Source organism: Epinephelus fuscoguttatus, linkage group LG12 (genome assembly GCF_011397635.1).
Source record: "Epinephelus fuscoguttatus linkage group LG12, E.fuscoguttatus.final_Chr_v1".
Taxonomy (NCBI): Eukaryota; Metazoa; Chordata; class Actinopteri; order Perciformes; family Serranidae; genus Epinephelus; species Epinephelus fuscoguttatus.
In genome coordinates this window covers 21,202,017-21,221,735 of record NC_064763.1, presented here as the reverse complement: position 1 = coordinate 21,221,735, position 19,719 = coordinate 21,202,017, and the positions used below count along the sequence as shown (strand labels likewise).

General features: G+C 43.0%; 1 protein-coding gene across 1 annotated transcript; it reads right to left on the bottom strand.

The window, feature by feature from the left end:
- Nucleotides 1–257: 257 nt before the first annotated feature.
- Nucleotides 258–16,747, bottom strand: LOC125899020 (potassium channel subfamily K member 4). Its single transcript, XM_049593164.1, has 8 exons — nucleotides 16,670–16,747; nucleotides 13,348–13,477; nucleotides 12,773–13,055; nucleotides 3,346–3,460; nucleotides 3,090–3,250; nucleotides 2,807–2,993; nucleotides 1,498–1,640; nucleotides 258–1,409 (listed from the first exon to the last, which is right to left on the bottom strand). The coding sequence occupies exons 3-8, from the start codon at nucleotides 12,959–12,961 to the stop codon at nucleotides 801–803; spliced, it is 1,404 nt and encodes a 467-aa protein (XP_049449121.1). The 5' UTR covers nucleotides 12,962–13,055; nucleotides 13,348–13,477; nucleotides 16,670–16,747; the 3' UTR covers nucleotides 258–800.
- Nucleotides 16,748–19,719: the final 2,972 nt, after the last annotated feature.

Below are 19,719 nucleotides of genomic sequence, written 5' to 3'. Positions count from 1 at the left end.
TCCTTTCAGAAATTCTTTGTGTGCCATACAGCAATGGTCAGATAAATAAACAGATAACTATAATTACAGCAACAACGACAAGTGCATCTTTATGGTGTCTCTAAACAGTCAAGTAAACTTCATTGAAGGATAGTTAAAAGTGTACTTAATGTAATAATATGATAAACATGCTTGCACGACAAAGAGCTGCTTTCATTTAAAAAATCTTTATTACACATACGCAGTACAGTAGGATTAATGCATCTGGCCATCAAAATGCAAATATAATGGTTGTACACAGTGTTTAAAAAAAGTTTTGTTACATACCAAAAATGTACAAGAGCCTGTTTAGTACCCGTTTAATTGTTGGCAGGATTCAAGAGCAACTGTCTCAGACCAAAGCAACCCTTCTTCAACACGAGCCCCACGCTGCAGCAGCAACCTCCTGACTCTTTCTTGTTTGTTTTTTTTGGGATTAGTAAAAGGCGGGAACCCTCATGTTGAGAGAGTGGTAGTGCATTTCTGTCTTGGCCCAGCAGAGAGCAGCAACTCCTCAGAAAGTAATGGGAGCATTGGCATAAAAATCACTTCATCATTTCTGATTGAGGCATACACACTTGCATGCTAAGAGCATTAACTGCAAACCACAAGTGGCGAAGGCTTCTGCAACATGTTTTTATCTTAAGTGTCTGCAAGTAAGCAGGACATATACACAAATAAATTGCTACGCTGAGAACTCCTCTGTCAGATTATGAACACTTCTCAGATCTGTCAAGTCGATACTTGTGCGAGCAGCGGAGTTCCTGTAATCAGCTTCAATCTTAAGGCTTCACTGGCAGACTTGGAACTGGTTTGGGGCTTCCGTTGGGCGCTGTCCTGACGCGGTTGGAGCCATTGACTTTGGGGCTTCTCTGCGGAACAGGTCTTCTTTGGCGTCTCCTCTTGGGCAGACGAGGGCGTTCACTGTTGGGTTGCGATGGATCCAGCAGAGGATCCAAATGTAGTTTACCACTTTGGGCATCTGAGGACTCATCAATAAAGGCAAGGTTCTCCCCAAAGTAGTCCAGAGGCTGAGACAGGTGGGGGTCTGGAAGAGTCTCCTCCTTTTCAGGTTCTATGGTTTTCTCTTCAGGCACTCGCTCTGTCTGAGTGACCTGAGAGTCTGTTTCTGATCCAGACCCTGATTCATTAGAGGTGGAGGAGGAGGAGGAGGAGGAAGATCCAGACTCTGTCTGACCCTCACCCTGCTCTTCTTTCCCCTCAGGGGCCCCGTTAGCTGACACACTGTGACCATGGCTGCGAGAGTTGTGGCGGTGCTTTCTCCGGCGCCGTTTAAAGGGGTCATCAATTTTTCCTGGAATGCGAAAATCTACCGACATGTTCTGGATGTTTTGAGTCCAGTCAGTGGCGTGGGCTCGAAGTTCCTCCATCTAGGAGAAGAGGATAACATCGGAGGTGATGGACAGGACGTGGCAGAGAGAAGACATGATAACACAGACATGAGAGGCGGAGAAGTACCTCAGCTCTGGTCTTCTTAGATAGAACCCGGAGCCAGTTACCAATCATCGTCAGGATAGATGCAAAGTAGGCAAGACCCAGCAAGATCCAGAACCACACCAAAGGCTTATACCAGTGGTCACTCCCCCCGTTTCCAGAATCCCCTTTGAGACGATACAAAGACACAGTATGTCTAGTAAATAAACATTTAAGACACTATGTAGCAGATTAGGTAATCAATACTTCATCTCTGACAAGGAAAGAATCCTGAATAATTTATGATGTAAATGAAAATTGCCTGTGCTGAGTGAACTTAATGCATCACAGCTGACAACTATATTTATGGATGGCTAATTAAGTCATACCAGCAACTCATCTACAGATTGATAGATTCAATGAAAAAGCAAAAATTTGGATGTATTGTATGCAGGGTTCCCACAGATTCTTTAAATGTCTGAGCCATACATTTATTAATCTAAAAATTAGCCTTTGATTGGCATTTAAATGTCTTAAATTAAGTCTTAAAAATGTTAGGACACGGGAAAAAGGATTTTATTAATTGCTTTTTTTATTTTTCATTTTCTGAAAATAATTGGTATATAAATGTATTTAATTTTAACGGTTTACAATAAATACATAAAATAAATGTATATTAAATATACTTCATTTTATTTATTTAATTTAAATAATTAACATGATATTTACATATTTATTTTTATTTTTATTTTACTTATTTATTTTATTTTGTGTTATTCAATTTTTTTATTTTCAAATAATTAAAATTAAATTCTTTATTGAAACAATTTACTGATTTCTTTCTTCAGTTTTGGTTATTGTAAAATTCATTCTGAGTGGCAGTAAAAAAAAATCTGTAGGAAGCCTATGTATGGAATGCCATTTAAGTTAATATCAAATAAATAAATAAATAAATAAATATAGCTATAAAATAAATAAATAAATAAATAAATAAGGCAATAAATAACACATCAGTGATTTAAATATATTAAGAAATGTAAATTTAACTATATACACAAGTCAATATAGTTCAATAAATTGTTTTTTATTTTTAAAAAGGTGTTCTTCAAAGGACTACTTTTATTACTTTGTATGTGGTCATATAGGTCAGAGGACTTGTTATATATATACATTATGTTAGAATGGAAATATAATTGATGTGTGAATATAAACATGCCTATAAAGCCTAATGGTAAAGTCTAACCCTGAGAAAGGGTGCCTCTTTTTTTATTTTCACCCCTTCCCTCAGGGAGTCTGTGCACACCACTGCGAGCTATGTTAAGAAACACGTGGGTGGTTGATTGACTGCATGTACCTGCAACATAGTCTCCAAACCCCACTGTTGTCAGGGTGATCACTACAAAGTAGGCCGACTCCAGAAGAGTCCACTTCTCCACCTCTTGGAAAACGAAGATAGGCACTGCAACAAAGAGCACGCAACCCAGCAGGATGGACAGGACGGCTGAGATCACTCGCACAATGGTTGGACTAATTCGCCATTTCTGTCAACACAGTGGGATGAGACAAATTAAAAGGTGAAGTATATGTGTGTACAGTGAAAGCAGAGAAAACACTGAAAGCTCTGTTGGGGGTCTGACCAGGAAGAGAGTCTCTATTTTGGCAACAGTTTTCCTCAGCCCAGTACCAAGATGGTCTCCAACTCCAGCGAGCAGGATACCAAACATCGGGATTCCCACCAGGGCGTAGAAAATGCAGAAGAGCTGCCCTCCTTCTGTCTTGGGGGAGATGTTTCCAAAACCTGAACAACCAAGCAATCAATTTGAAGACATTAAACAGATTCCACTCACAAGTATTTAAACATAAGTTATGTTGGCGGTCTTGCTGGACACCCACCGATGGTTGTGATGACTGTCCCTGAGAAGAAAAAAGCACTGGCCAGATCCCACTGGCTGACAAAGGTGTCGTTGCTGCTGGGATCCACACCTGCACCGACGGCATCCACCACTTCCTGTGTGGAGAACAGTTTAATCATTAGTTTCTGAACCTAGACAAATAAAAAGAAAGGCTAGCAAAAGCTTACAAACCTTACAACTATAGCCCATCATGATTAATGTTTTAAAGGTACACATGAGCACAAGTTTTTTAACCCTTTGAAACCTGGAGCAACATCCCTTTTCTTGTGCTGCTTTCAGACACCTTTTGCAAGTATTTAAACTTTTGAACCATGGTCACATTGAGGCTTTTTTTTTTTTTTCAAAAAAAAACAAAAAAAAAAACGGGGGGGGGGGGGAAAAAGGCAGTGAGCAATTTGATAAGAAATATTCCACAAATTGCAAAAAAAAAAAAAAAAAAGATTTATAAATTTATTTTAAAAAAAATAGGAAATAAAGAAAAAAGGTTCTTTTTTCCCTTTTTTAAACTAGTTTTCTTGTTTGTTTTTTTTTACTAATTTCTTGCTAATATTTTGGGTCATTTCTTCTTTCGGTGCTCATCCCCCTCCTCCCATGTTTGTGAAAGCAACCGAGCCAATTTGCTCGGGTTTCAAAGGGTTAAACGATTCCAGTAATCCTGGAAATGCTTTGGAAAATGCATTGTCACTGCATCAGCAGGGAGGAAATCAGTGACAAAGAAGTGACTGGTGATGTACAGCAGTAACGGCTCCATTCTGTCCGGGTGTATCGAACCACTGCCGGCACAGATAATCCAATTCCTTCATCAAATTATCTGCTTTGTGTCCGTTGGTACTTGAGGTCATTTGTTAACTCTGAATTTAAAGCTGAGAATGATGAACCAATGATTTCACATGGTCTATTAGTGCTAATACACTGTCACAGAGACAACAATGTGTGTGGTTGACCCTATGTTTTTCTTTATTCCTACTGTTTTATGATCCCAGTCGTGCATCCATTTGACTCGCTGAAGCTCCTAATGTGTATAAACAAGGCCAGTAGTTTGCCAAATTAATACAGCACATTTTGAGTTTTGAAACTAGCTGTACTTCACTAAATATGAGTCATTTCCCCATTATGGGGCCCAGTAAGGGCAAATGCACTAATGGCCCAAAACACTTCCATTAGGAGAAACGTGTGGCAGCTTTGGGAACAATGCCAATTCTACGAAGCCCCAAGAGTCCCGATGTGCCCATAAGTTATTGATCTTGAAGGAACAAGATAACAACTTGTACACTAAACACAATTAAGTTGTGCACATAAAATAAAATAAAAAATCACTCCTCAGGGCTTTACGGGCTCTGTACCACTTCCAAAATCATATGAAAAATCAAGGACAAAAACAAAAACTAACCTCTCCCTACACACTTTTACTCTGTTTCCGCGTTCAGGCAGACGGTTCGCCACACTGAGTGCCGCCCCAAGCCATCTACTGGGGAGTGAAAGTGAGTTATTAAACCCTATGACAATGAGCCTACACTGATGCAGACTTACTGACCACAGGCAACGCGGAACTGTGTTTGTCATGGAAGAAGCTCCATAACTGGACTGCACTTGCACAGTGCTTTTCTAGTCTTCTGACTACTCAAAGCGCCTTTACACTTCTGAGTAACATTCACAAACACGTTGACACACTGGTGGCTGACACTACCATACATGGTGCCACCTGCTGGTGGCTGACACTACCACACACTGGTGGCTGACACTACCATACATGGTGCCACCTGCTGGTGGCTGACACTACCACACACTGGTGGCTGACACTACCATACATGGTGCCACCTGCTACTCAGTGACCATTCACAAGCACTCACGCACCGATGGAACAGCAATTGGGCGCAATTTGGGGTTCAGTATCTTGCCCAAGGATACTTCGATATGTGGACTGGACGAGCTGTGGATTGAACCGTCGATCATCTGATTGGTGGACGACCTGCTCTACCTCTGAGCCACAGCCCTCCATATAAAAAATGAAATAAAATTCCTTGTGACTACCCTTAGGAATGGAAATACTGTTCAAACTAAAACAGACATTTAATATTGTCATACAGACATCATACACTGTATTTAGGATCAAATGTACACCCCTCTAGTCTCTATAAAACAGACTGGAAATACAATCAAATTGTTAATTTAAAACAGTACATATATTACTCTTTTCCATGGTTACCAAATGTAACAACAGCTCGTTACTCCGCTACAGAGAGCGAAGTGTGTCCCAGAGCTTGCCGCTGTGGTTACGTCCTACACCTCGATGTAGGGAGCTTGATTCAGCTGTGAAGGTGACGACAAATGGAGTGACACTCCGAGACGGAGTGTGAGCGGGTAGGGTCCAGTTTTGGAAAGGCCCACAGTCTGTCATCTGGTGTCTCTCCTTTGAAAATCAAGCTGTGGTTCCCATGTGGTCAAGCCATGGGGTCTAGATTTCTCCTTTGTCATTAGTTCAAGGTCCACACAGTTTGGCTATGTCGTCCAGCTGGTTTGCGTCTCTGTCAAGAAGCTGTCCGTTATTCACTCACTCTACAGCAGGAAACAGCACTTCAAAATAAAAAGCTCTGTGCTGGAAATTCTCTGTTCTTCAAAAAGTGTGTTTTTACTAACTTGACATGTTGGCGAGTCACTTTCAGTTCATTCAGAATGGACTCGCGACCTACTTATGGACAGTGACCCACCAGTTGGAAACCACTGTCCTAAAGGCCTGGAGAACGTTTATTGTGTTGACTGGACATGCAGCGTTTTTGCTTGTGTTTTCTAATTGCCATCATTACAAGCTGTAGCACATTTCTTGTGATGGAAATATTTGGGGCCACTGTAGCACGTTTGCCCTTCTCCGCCACAATACTTCCTTCTAGGTAGTTAAATCCTGGGTCTTGATTTTGTGGCTTAAGCGATTTGAAATGTGAATTGAAAGCTATTTTTACTCATCACCTGGCTCATGTTACATTAAAATAATTCAGGGTCAAAGGCTACATTTATTAGGTTAACCATGTGCACCTCAACCTCGGTGTAGTCCCCTCACCACAGCCGGGAATGTATCAGTACTGTCTTACATCCTATTCTGTCAGCATCTTTAGCCACATTGCAGTGCTATAATATTATCAGACAGCACAGAGAGTGAGACAGCAGAGGGAAATACTCGCCACAAGACAAGTGAGAGCAGTGCACCTCAGTTCTGCATGACCATATACTGACATATCTGCAGATACTGTCATCACATGTTATCATAGATTTATTTCAATACACATAATCAACCTCATTTATAGCCAGAGGTGGAAAATGTACAACAGACTGTACAAGAGTGGCATCTTGTGGTGTGAGACATCTCACATTACACAAGGTGAAGACAGATTGTGGCAGGGAGGAACTTTTCTGTTGAGGACTTGTTGAAAGATCTGCTGACACCCATTCAGTGAAACCTGATCCACAATGCTGCTTGTTGAGCGGAACAACATCTGAAGAATTACTCTGTCACAGCTGCCTGCTTCACTCATGAATAACAAGACTTTTTTCTCCTGACAGCATCAAACAATAGATACAATCAAACCACTGGGTGCTTATTATATCAGTGTATTTTCTTTACTGTAATAAAGTGGAACATTTGAATTTGCTTGCTTTCACCACCAATGCTGCTATGCTAAAGTACCAAACAATCATAAATAGCCCACTAAAGAGGAGCTGTCTTGTGGTAAAACAAATTTTTGAAAGCTCAATTAGACGTATTTTTCACATCAATGGGCTAATTTAGACTAAACTTGCAGTGTTACCATAAGGCTCAAATATGTTTTGCGGCTCCGGGCAGATGTTTTTTTAATCATTATTGGTCAAAAATGGCTCTTATGATAGTTACAGTTGCTGACCCCTGCTCAAATACGACCCACAGGAGTGTTTCCTAAATTAGTGCCCTACTGGTTAACTCAAGTTTGGTTAAGAATTATAGCTTGGTTAATATAAGTTATTTGTTATGTTGTCATGCTACATATTTAACATAACATGAGAATGTGACATTACATAAGTACATAACTGAAAATAACACTGAGTTGTTGTGTCATACGGGACAGAAACAGCAATCTCCTGGATCAAAGTCCTGTGTTTGTTTGACCAATCCATCCTAACCACCCTTCTATGTAGACTTTGATGCTCAACTACAACACCTGACTTCCAATGTCCAACTGGTAGGAAGCCCCAGGGCAGACCCAGAACACGCTGGAGGGATTATATATCTCATCCAGCCTGGGAACACCTCGGGTTGCCCTAGGAGGAGTTGGAGAGCGTTGCCGGGGAGAGGGATGTCCGGAATGCTTTGCTCAGCCTGCTGCCCCCGTAACCCGGCTGTGGATAAGCAGTTGAAAATGGATGGATGAAAGGATGGATCAAACTTCCTCCTTTGCTCCCGTCATAATAACTACAACCACAAGAGGTTACTGCCTACACTAAGGGACGTAAACATGTTGCATCTTTGACCGTCTGGAAACTGCAAGGTCGGGCACTGGGTGCTACTGCTGTGCGTTCTCTGTGCCAACTTTCAAGAGCGAGGAGGCAGGCTGCATCTAAAGTTGCTAAGTGACCATAACAAGCACTGTATCATAGCCTAATTCACAGAAATCCTGAGTGCAGAGCTGATCTTCTTCCAGGTGTTGTTTTTTAGGTGTGTAGGCCTATTGTCCATGGGACAATGTAAAGCTCTGGGTAGCCCTGCACTGGGTAGCCCTGCACTAAAATGATGAACTTCTTCTTCATATATACCACACACTGACATTTACAGAATAAGGGAAAGATAAGCTGGTGGAAGCTGAGCCACTTCACTGGTCCATCTACATCCCAACCCTCACCTGTGGTCATGAGCTCTGGGTAGTGACCGAAAGAATGAGGTCACCGATATTAGTGGCCGAAATACCTTTCCTCAGAACGGTGGCTGGGCTCAGCCTTAGAGATAGGGTGAGGAGCTCGGACATCCGGAGGGAGCTCGGAGTAGAACCGCTGCTCCTTCGCGTCAAAGGGGTCAGTTGAGGTGGTTCGGGCTTCTGATCAGGATGCCTCCTGGGCGCCTCCTGTTAGAGGTGTTCAAGGCAAATCCCACTGGCAGGAGGCCCCGGGGCAGACCCAGAACACGCTGGAGGGATTACATATCTCATCTGGCCTGGAAACGCCTCGGGGTCCATCAGGAGGAGCTGGAAAGTGCTGCTGGGGAGAGAGACGTCTGGAATGCTTTGCTCAGCCTATTGCCCCCATGACCTGGCTTTTGATAAGCGGTTGTAATGGATGGATTGGAAAGATATCTGTTGGCTACAATTGGTTGCTCCATGTCACATGACATATGATGTGTGCTGCTGCATTCCAAAAGGTAAACTCTGTTTATTTCTGTCTATCTATAAAAATAGGTGCTTGGGAAATACTTGCGCATTGCTCCATCGTTTGAGCACACCCGCCGCGCATCTACATGTGTATGACCCATAAACATAAATATGTGTAGTCATGAGTTTCTTATACAAATGACCTATGGTGTCGTTTATTCAATCGTTTTACAAATTGTTTACATATAATTGATTTCATAGTAAACACTTTTAATAAACACAGGAGAAAAAACAAGTTAGATCAGACTTAGAAAATGGATCACGAGTATTTTTTCTCACTTGCCTCTCAGGGCTTCCGTACCTTGGAGTTCCATATTAATCATCCATTCAATACTAATGACATGAATCATGATACATACATCTTCATTATCCTTTCAATCTTTTCATTTAATCACATTACAGGATGCACTGAGGCAGCGCACCAGATCTTCTCTCAGTCTCCTTTAAATAATCAAAGACAAACAACACCTGTTGGAATAAAGGAGCTCTGTCTGTCCTTCAGTTCCTTTAACCTTTCTGCAAATGTCAGCCGTCACATCTATAGATCACTTTGCAGGCTAAAACTGTCATTTACAACTTTCATTCTGGAGCGAGGACAAACATTTCAGGATCACAGCACTGTTGCCAACCTGTCTCATAACGCTCGGCTTTCATGCATACACACACAGATGACTCGTCCTCACATAGCTGCTCTGACCACACCTGTCATCTGGTCTGCAGTCTCACTGTTCTGTCCCACAGACAGTTTCGCTGATTCTCAACAAACTCTAAACAAATCCAATAGGTCACCCTGAGGATCCACAAAACGGTTCCAATATGATAAGTTATAATCGGACTCAAGTTCCCAGTCAATATAAACTGTGGGGCAGTCCGGCCAGAATGTATTTTTATCTACAAGTGGTGGTCAGTCTCTGAGCTTCAGACTCTGCAGTATATCAAACAGAAGTGAGGGGAAAAATGTGCACACAAAATTTCCCCTCAAAATTATATAAAAGAAATCATCTATAAAATTACCAATTTTATTTTTATAACTTAATTTCATGGCATTTCACTTTTTTGAGGACAAAATTAACTAAAGAGTAGAGTTTATAATTCAAGCAGCTGAAATTTGCATGACAAAGAAAGTAGGGAAATAATGCAGCATCATAGTCGTTTGCAAAATTGAGCATAGTGTTACTTAAGGCAGGACAAGATGTCAAGCTCAGCTCACATCCCAGCTACATCAGCTGATCTCAAACAGCCAATCAACTAATGGAGCAGCTGATTGATGGAAGGGAGCCAGCTGATAGATCACATGATTCCTTTCTATGCAACCAACTGGCAAATCTCATTCAGAGCACCGTATTTAAATTCTTCTGGCCTGCCTACTGTTGCTGCTTCCTTTGCAAGCTGCTTTGTATCCCGCCTCCACCCCAGCTCCTCCTTTTCATGCTGTGTCTGACGTATTAATGTCATTTCTGTTTGTCACTGATGCTAGCTCTGTTCTGTTCCTGGGGGGTCTTTGCTGCTGCTCTCCCCACCTTAGGCTTTCCATGTAGGCACATGGAAGGGCAGGGAGGTTTGCAATCTCTGCCTCAGGCTTGCCTCATATGCACGTGGAAGGGCAGAAAGGTGTGCTCTCTCCGCCTTATGGCTTTTCACGTAGGCGTGTGGAGGAGGCTTTCTGCGTAGGCCTGAGGAAAGGCAGAGAGGCCCCAGAACAGTGCCATACCGCCAAATATAATACTGCAAATGGAAATAAAGTTTTCTTTGACTAAAGTGTTCCTCGCTGCATTATGTTTATAATACCTTGTTGGGGCTAGCAACCCTGGGGGTCAGGACCCTCAGACAAAATGTTTGTGATATACTGAATACACTTGCCTCTTCAGGCCTGTAATAAATCCTTCAAATGACACAACCTGAGGAGGAAAATCACTGTTAGGCGAAAGTGTGACCTCCAGTCACAAATTTGATGACTTAAAGCTGCAGTAGGTAGTGAGTTAGGTTTCGTTCGTCTCCGCCCTGAGCCCCTCCTACCAGACAAGCATGCGAGTATTTTATCCTTCTTGGTTCTATTTCTCCCTCTCTGAGAGCCTTGGCTCTCCCTCACCGCACAGCAGCCCTCCCCATCACTCCCTCGCGGCCCCACACATGTACCCCGAGGCTTGGCTCTCCCTCTCCGCACAGCATCCCTCCCTTGCGGACCCGCACATACACCCGAGGCTCAGCTCTCGCTCTCCATGGAGGGCCCTTGGCTTCGCTCCCACGGCCAACCCTCGCGCCCTCTGGCCGGGCCTAGCCCCACCTCACCCTTCCCCTCCCTCCAGGGATCTGGGGTTCTGTCTTCCTTTTTTTGGGTTTAGCCGTGTAGGCAGTTGTAGCCAATGCTGGAATAGCTATTTTACCTGGTGCACTGTTCGCCATTGCCGCTTGCTCTCCCCTTCTGCCAGTGGCATGGGAACGCGCATATGCAGTAGAACAGCCAATAGGAACGCAGTGGTCTGAGCTGACCTTTGATTGGTTGATGCACATCGGCACGATACTGATTCTTTAGAGGCTGAACACAGAGCCATGGTGAGGTGCAGAAACCTATTGTTTGTCTCAGACCACTTGATTTACATTATGCTTAGAGGATATTATAACATTTTTACTCAGTTATACCAAAACAATGTTGCCTACTGGAGCTTTAAGACGCGACTTGAGAAAATTAAAAGTACTTGAAACTCCACTTAGACTTTAACAGCACTGACTCCTGACTTCACTTGGATTTGAGCCTTTTGACTTAATAATACTTGGTACTATTCCCTAAGCCCACAGATTAAAAAGTATTTTATTTAAAAGGCCACGAGTCAGTTCACTTCCCTACATTTCCTGATTCAACTAACCTCAACATTAGTCATTCCCAGCAAGTCGACACTTAATTCCCCAGATCCACTTTGTTTGAACCAATCTGACAGCATCCAGTCAAGTTGCAGGAGAGAACCTTGAAGAGCTCAAGTTACATAACTGAGCACCAGATGGAGAAAATGATAGCAATAAGATTATTTTGTGGTCAACAAAAAACTAATTGCAGACAGTTTGCATACAGATGGTGACACAACAACTTCCAACAAATATTATTACTCTGTTGCTGAAATGGCATTATATTTAGTGAAGAGCGCATTCTGACTAGATTAAAACCCAAAGGCTCGGGGGGGCTGGAGCCTATCCCAGCTGACATTGGGCGAGAGGCAGGGTACACCCTGGACAGGTCGCCAGACTATCACAGGGCTGACACATACAGATAGACAACCATTCACACTCACATTCACACCTACGGACAATGTAGAGTCACCAATAACCTGCATGTGTTTGGACTGCGGGAGGAAGCCGGTCATTCCCACGGCCTCTTCCCAGTAAAATTTCAGTGAGGCAACAAAATCCAAAATGTAACATTTATATGCAAATACAGTTTATCTTAATGGATTGTACTGATGCCAAATTTACAAGAACACATGACGTCTTTTATCTTGTGTTTCTAGAGTTATGTGTTTTTGTGGACACATAAGAAAATGTTAAAATGTCATATTTCTTAAAGGAAGTTTGGTGTAATATTTTCCACTGGGAGCAGGATGGGAAATAATCTCAAGTGTTTGACAGAAAACTCACATTGTCTTTAGATGTAAGACGGTGTCAGACTTTGGTCTTTTAAGTCTTTTCAAAGTCTCCTAGTGTATAGTTGGCATTACTTGTGTCTTGCAAAATACACAGTGACTTGGTCCTACATCTGCTGTTTGATATTGCTTAATTTAAAAGGAACACAAGCCCAAAATCTGGGCACAAAATTGACACAAAAGTGACTATGGTGTGTCACTAATATCCATTTATAGACTGAGAGCACAAGAATAAGAGGCACTTAAGCTCCTGTACCCACCACGATGCCCCGCCCATTGGGAATCGTAAGAATAGAGGGGAGTTAGCTCTCCCTGCCGACACTGCACTGTTAATATATGCTTGTCTATCTGTTAAACATTTAGAAATATTCCAAAAGATCTACTGTACCTCTATAAGGGTCTGTAGGTCCTCTGGGCCCATGCAGGTGAAGTTCATCAGGAAGAACCGACGCGTGTCCTGCAGCTGTATGTGCTTGCCCTCCTCTCGCGGAGTCTCCAAGGCACGGAACACCACAGCTCCCAGTACCAAGTAGAGAAGCACCCCCGTGAGGATGCCGAGCAGGGTGGAGCAGCGCATGGCTACACCTCCTCCCAGTCCAAACGAAGGCTGCTGTTTCTCTATTCCAGCCTCGGGGCTGGTGGTGGCGGTGCCTGGATCCCAGCTGCTGCAGCTGAAACATCAGCAACCACACGAACACAAGGGTTTCAAACTGACCACAGCTCCTGCCAGCAACCTCGGCTGTCTACAGGCCTCCAGCAGCCAGCCTATTAGCTGCACATGAGGCATTAAATGGACTCAGGCCTCACCACACTGCTGACACACAGTAAATGCAACATCCCGATAAAACACCAGGCATCTGACCTGTCTGACACTTCGAACAGATGTGACTGCAAAGTGGCTGTAAAACAAACGATCCATGTGATGAATACACAGAGAGATGCACACATAACAGTTGAGTTTACCTGTCAATACGCCTAAGATGCCCACGCTTTCGTCTCTTCCAGTCCCTCTTTGCACCGGGCCTGAGGATGGAGTCCCTGGATCCGTAACCACTGGGGAGCCCGTCCACCTCACACTCTGAAGGAGGGGACACTTAAAAAGAAGAGACATTTTTAGCATTGCATCTTAAATAAAACAAGAACAATTTTCTGAGTTACATGAAAGCAGTCAGGAGTGAAGATAATCCTCACTGACAGGCAGCAGCAAGGGGAGGCTCTCAGGCTTTGCAGTGTCACACAGGGGCGTAGAACTGGGTGAGGAAAGAGGACTGAGTATACAGGACCCTCATGTGAGAAGAGCCCATAAAGATGCTAGAATGAATAACTGTTTAGGCCCAGGCACACTAAACGGACATCAAAGAACTAGTGGCGACAAAGTCCAACTGTTGCGTCACCTTACGTCGCTTGTGTTTAGCCAAAAAGTTTCATCTGAACACACCACAAAGACCACAGCCAATGGTCAATTAGCACACATCTGCGCCTGCATGAGAGGAAATAACTCTTCATTCCAGCAGGTGGCGGTAGTCTGTATTTGTCATTCAAAAAGGGAGACCAGGAGACTGACAGGACGGATTCAAGACGCTAGTTAGTCAGTTAGCACATTAAAAACACACCCTGATGATGAAAGAACAAATAATATTTACAGTGTGCTAGCAAACAATAATGTAAACAATCATGAACTGTTTCTGTCAAAGAACAAGTTTGATTTGATTTTACACCCTCCTGACTTTAGTCGTTTGTTTACTTTCCTCACTTCCATTTTTCTCCTCGTACACTGAGCTGAACAAGCAGTCTGAGTCATTTCAGTCACCAATGGGCTCCGCCGGGTCTGACGACAATTCAACATGCTGAATCTGTGGAAAAAAAGTTATCAAGGGCAGACGGGGGTCAGCAAGGGCCAACGGTGTGGAACACACAGCCTGAAATGAACCAATGGCCAACAGTCAGCTTGGTGTGTCAGGGCCCTTATGCACAGTTCAGACCAAAGATTCGCAACGAGATGAGTTGAAACAGGCAACTACTTGCAATGCAGTGTTCTGCAACGTTCTAAAAAACTGCGGGTTCACACCAATGCAACTACACGAGACGGTGTATCATCTCTATGCAACAACTCTCTGTACATCTGTTCTGATTTGCAGCTTTTCCAGCTTATTTTGTGGCTGAATATAATTTGTAGCTTCTTAAAATATGACTGAGGATAGTGTAAGGCAGGGTTCTCTCTCATGTCTTACCTATAAACTTACTAGTTACTATGAACTATAGAAGGGCTGTGGGTGAGGTAGGAGAACGGGGACAGCTTCTCTGTGTGACCTGATTTAATGTCCGAAAAAGAACGTAGGACAACTGAACATCTTATCCATATCACTCCGCATAACTCGATCAGAACTCTCATTACCTGCACGTAAGGTGCGCAATATTAAATAGTTCAAAATTTAACGTAAAAGCGCAAAATAAAATATGTAAACACTATATGAATGTAGTTAACATTAAATTATGTAGATACATGAAATGGCAAAAAACATAAAACAAGCAGTAAATGGACTATATTCATAATAAATACGCCACAATAATATGAATAACCAGCGCCAATTAATCAGTCAATGAAAATGTGTGTACGGGCGGGGCATAAGCACCTACAGGGAGCCACAGCAGTGACCAACCGTGAGGACAGAAACAGAGGGCTCCGCTGGGACAGAGCACCTGCCACTGCAAGCAAACACGCCATCTGCGGCCATTTTGACTTGACCAGCGGACCTTACTAAAACCGATTGGCTGTAGAAACAGGTGACGGGCTCTGCGTTCTAAAACCAGCCACCAGAGATTTGACCGGCTGAGTTGCAGGTGACACCATCAGCCGGCTTGAGTCAAGCTCAGACCGGCCACTTCACACTGCTGCAACTTTTCTCTGCAACGTTCTAAAATGGTTTCGTCTTGTAGCAAATCTTTGGTCTGAACTGGGCTTTAGATGCAGGCAGGGGCCCTTAGAGAATGCCTGTGTATAAGGTACAAAATTTTGAGCAACGCCCCTGGTGTCACACCAAGAGCTGCTCATGTTGTGGGACCAAAACCGCCTGTTGTTGTTTTCCCTTCAGCATAAAACATTCTCTGTGGCCATCTTCTAATAACATGCACCACATAAGCCTTTTGTTTGTGACCAGAGACAGCTCAGCCTTTTTTCAGTCCAGCCACACTTGTGTGAACTTTGGGTAGAGAAAAAGGAGAGTTTCTGCTCTGGATGAAAACGATGCCTCATTGTAGATCAAGGTGTATTTCCTTTTTGGAGAAGAAATATAGTCAAGTTCAGGTACCTCCAAACACAGCAGATTCAGACTTTATAAATGCTAAAGAAGCAGAAGCTTCAGATGTCCAGCTGTGAAACCTGGTCCGCTGTGATAATGTGGGTCACTGTTGACTCAAACCAAGATGGCAATCTCATTTAAAACTGAAACGGGAGCCAAGGTTCTGCACTCTGATGCATCTTTACCTTGTTAAAGCGATGGAGTTGAGAAAACTGATAGTTGTGTCTGACACTCCCCTTCGTCCCGGAAATTTTGGAAATGATTTAAGAGGAGAGATTTTATCATTTGGACCAGTTAGGCCTGCCACTTCCAATTCACTCTGCATCACTGGACTGCAAGCCAGAATTACAGCAAAAAAACAAGCTCCTGTCTTCCCAAGTTTGGTGACTGCAGCTCTTTAGTCAGCAGATCCGTTGATCTTGATCCAAAATTAGAGCAATAAACTGTCATACGGTGACAGCGAAATATACACTTCTCCCCAAACAGTTTTACAGCTGCTGGGAATTCACAAAGACACTGTCCACTTACGAAATTGAACACATCAAAGCCAGAAAATAGCAGACAAACTCATATCTACACTGGTAAGACTCATTTAAGTGCCTGGTTCTTATAGACATTCAATGCACTGGCAATCCATGTGTAATTGTCCATGTGAGCAACAATATACTTGCATGAAAAGCAGTATTGAAGCATTTTCTGGGACCAATTACACCAAAAAACAACAACTGAGTGTGTAAACTGCTCATCCAACATCTGCTGCACACCTACCTCAGACTGCAACACAGAAAGCCAGACAGATACTACACCACTAGACAAAAGGAAATTGTTATACAGCTTACATTAAGTGCCAACAGTTCTGCTGCTGCTGATGCAACCGAGCCATAGCCATAGTAATCCCGTTTTATTACCACTTAGTGTCCCTCCGGGTCCGTAAAACGTATGGAACTGACCAAACGCGCCAGACAGTCCAGCCCGTGTGTGCTTACCTCAAAATGAAGGATCATAAGAATCCAGAGTACCGGTCGCCTCATGCATAGTGTTTCATGAGTTCGGTCAGCCGCATACTGTACAGGGAGATGTGTGTGTGTGTGTGTGTGTGTGTGTGAGTGAGGATGAGGAGGGAGGCTGTTGCTGAGCACACAAGAGAGAAAAAGATACTCAATCAAAGTGACTTTATATAGAGAGTGAGAGAGTGAATTAAAGAGACAGAGAGAGAGCGCGAGCAGCACAGATGAAGGTGGAGATGACGATGGGTTATGGATTTATTTCTTCAGATTTCAGCTTCATCAGTTTGTTTTTCATACTGTGGGTTAAGATTTCAGATGGACCTGCTTTGTTTGTTGCAAACACATAATGCAGCTTCTTTTTTCAGGCTGCTAGAATTTGACATAATCCATAGTTTTCCTCTCTTAACTAGTGTTAAACTGAATTTCTGATCATGCATTAGTGGTTGCAGTCCTATAGATGAGTCCACGGGATCAGTGCTTGAGATTCATCAACGTCTGATGGGTGTTACATTGCCGACTCTGCAGGGGGAAGCCAGCTCACCCTGCTCTCAATATCCCATCTTCCACACAGTCTTGACAGAATTGCTGCTGCTCTCTTTCTCTGTGTGTGTGTGTGTGTGTGTGTGTGTGTGTGTGTGTGCATGTGTGTGTTTACAGGGATGGGGATAAGGTTTCTCAGGCCGATCCAGGACACTGTAGTAAACTCTCAGATGTTCCTCTCAAGTATCATTAAGAACCAGCCAGGTCTGGACTTTCCTGGTTTCAAAGTTTAATAGTGTTATTATTAGATTCGTTACATCACTCCAAATCAGTAAGATGATCATCCTCAGATTTCTATTTAATGTAATAGTCAGCCTGATCATACAGTGGGACAGTTTTAAAAGCTGCAGAGTTTCACTGTGATTTGTTAGCCATGTAAAATGAGATGGGATCACCAAAATAGGAGCCTGTTTACACCTGGTGTTAACGCGTGATATGGTGATCTGAACACAAGTGGACAGCCGAGATACGTCGATGTTCACACTTGTGCAATGTGTCTCCAGCATAGATGAATAATGACAACTACATAAGCTTCATTTCCACCGAGCAGTACGGCACAGTTCAGTTCAGTAGGTTTTTGTTGTCCGTTTCCACTGTGAAAATGTTGTGGATGGTACCAATGGAACCGTTTTGTACCGTCCCCATTTTTGGTCCCCCCTCTGTTGGGGTACCTAGCACACAGATCTGGTACTAAAAGGTGGAGCTGTGAACACTGCAGTCTGTTGATTGGTCAATAGAGGACGGTCACTCTGCTCAGGGCTGAGCTGTGGCTGGTTTTGAGGCTCATGTAACCACTGTTCATATAGTGGGGTGGTAAGGGGTCTAAAATTGGTGTGTTTACGAGGGTGTTGTGCTTGGACAATGCCTATCAGAGCCCGAGCTGTTGAAAACCTGTGACTACTGCAGAGTCGTTAGACCTGGATGTGAGTCCCGACTGTATCCTTTCCCATTATAATAAAAAGCCAGAAGCTGGTGAGTGTTAGTGGTTTTTTTGTGCAGTGGGAAAAGGGCTTCATAGACTTCAAATTGAGGTGATGTCATGAATTTTTAAATTGCTTTTCTCAACTTAAGGAAAGTTTTACAGATATAAACCTCCATGGATCAAATATTCATTATAAAAAGAGTCATAATTGACCTTCTATGCAGTTCGAGGTGATATCTCTCTGATAATGGTGGTCTATGGGGAGAATCTTTTGGGCCGCAGGGGATTTTGTCAATGCAATGCCGTGAATGGCCACTGGGAGAAATGAAGGTATGGCTGAGCAGTGTTCCTGGGGGGCCGGGGTCTCATTTAAAAACACTGCGGACGCACAAAACGAGGCCTGAAAGAGGCGTATACCCGTGCAAACATTTTGGAGGCGTGAAATTGGCGACGCAGATGATCAGGTGGAAGCCTGTAGAAATGATTGAATATTTTTGGTGCCCACCATTGCTGGCTTTTGTCCATATGTATGTTTTTAGTATGGATCCTACGCATTGTTTTAAATGAGACCCCTGGTCTCCAGTTGACCACATATTTCAGAAATGCTTACGTTTCTTTTGCTAGAGGGTCAAAAGAAACTACTGAAGTGAGGCCGAGGCTGTATAACATTTACAAATAGTAAAACAGGAAATGTGGTTATGTTTTCTTGTTTTTTGACAGAGACAAATGGGCCGCACAGACAGAAAACTAAGATTACAAAGCCAAGTGGGCAAGAATCCAAGATGCTTCACTGTTGCTCAGTCAGGGCCAACTGCTACTGTCTGTGGAGATCAAATATATTACTCAGCTAAACAAGCATTTCACATTTTACAGGAAAACACAAACAGGAACTTGATGGTGAGCAGCTCACCACATCTTGTGAATACATGTCATCACCTGAATATGAATTAATCATAAAAGATAACTCGTTTGATTTTTAATGGCTGGTTTTGGGTTTGCTCTTTGCAGAAAACCAACGTTGCCTCCTGAAAGAATCAATGTTGTTGCTTCTGACCACAAAGGATGTGAGAAGTCTTTTTCTGTAGATGCTGGGTGGGGAAGATGGTGATCAATCAATAAGCAGTCAAACAATCCTTGACATCTCCATTCAATAATATCCATCCTAATCAGGAGCAAGAAGTAACTAATTATTACTCTAAGTCTCAGGGGACTGGGTGGTTGCTAAGGCAAATGAATAACTAGTGTCTTGATGCACAATCCAGTCGCCAGAAAAAATCTGCAATGAACTTTTCTACAAACCATAGATATGTTACATTTGTACATTAGTTTGTAGCAGATACGTTAAAACTTTATGTTTTGAAAACACTGTGGATAACATGTGGTTATAGACCCTTTTTGGGTGGATGTCACAATGATGTCAGTTTGTTAGCTGGAGGCTAATCATGACTCTCCACCACATCTTAAGATGTTGTCTTGTGTTATTTGGTGCTAGAACAGGAGTTATGGCTCAAAACAAAAATTTGATCACATATCAGCCGCCACCGTCAATAAAGACAAAGACAGCTAT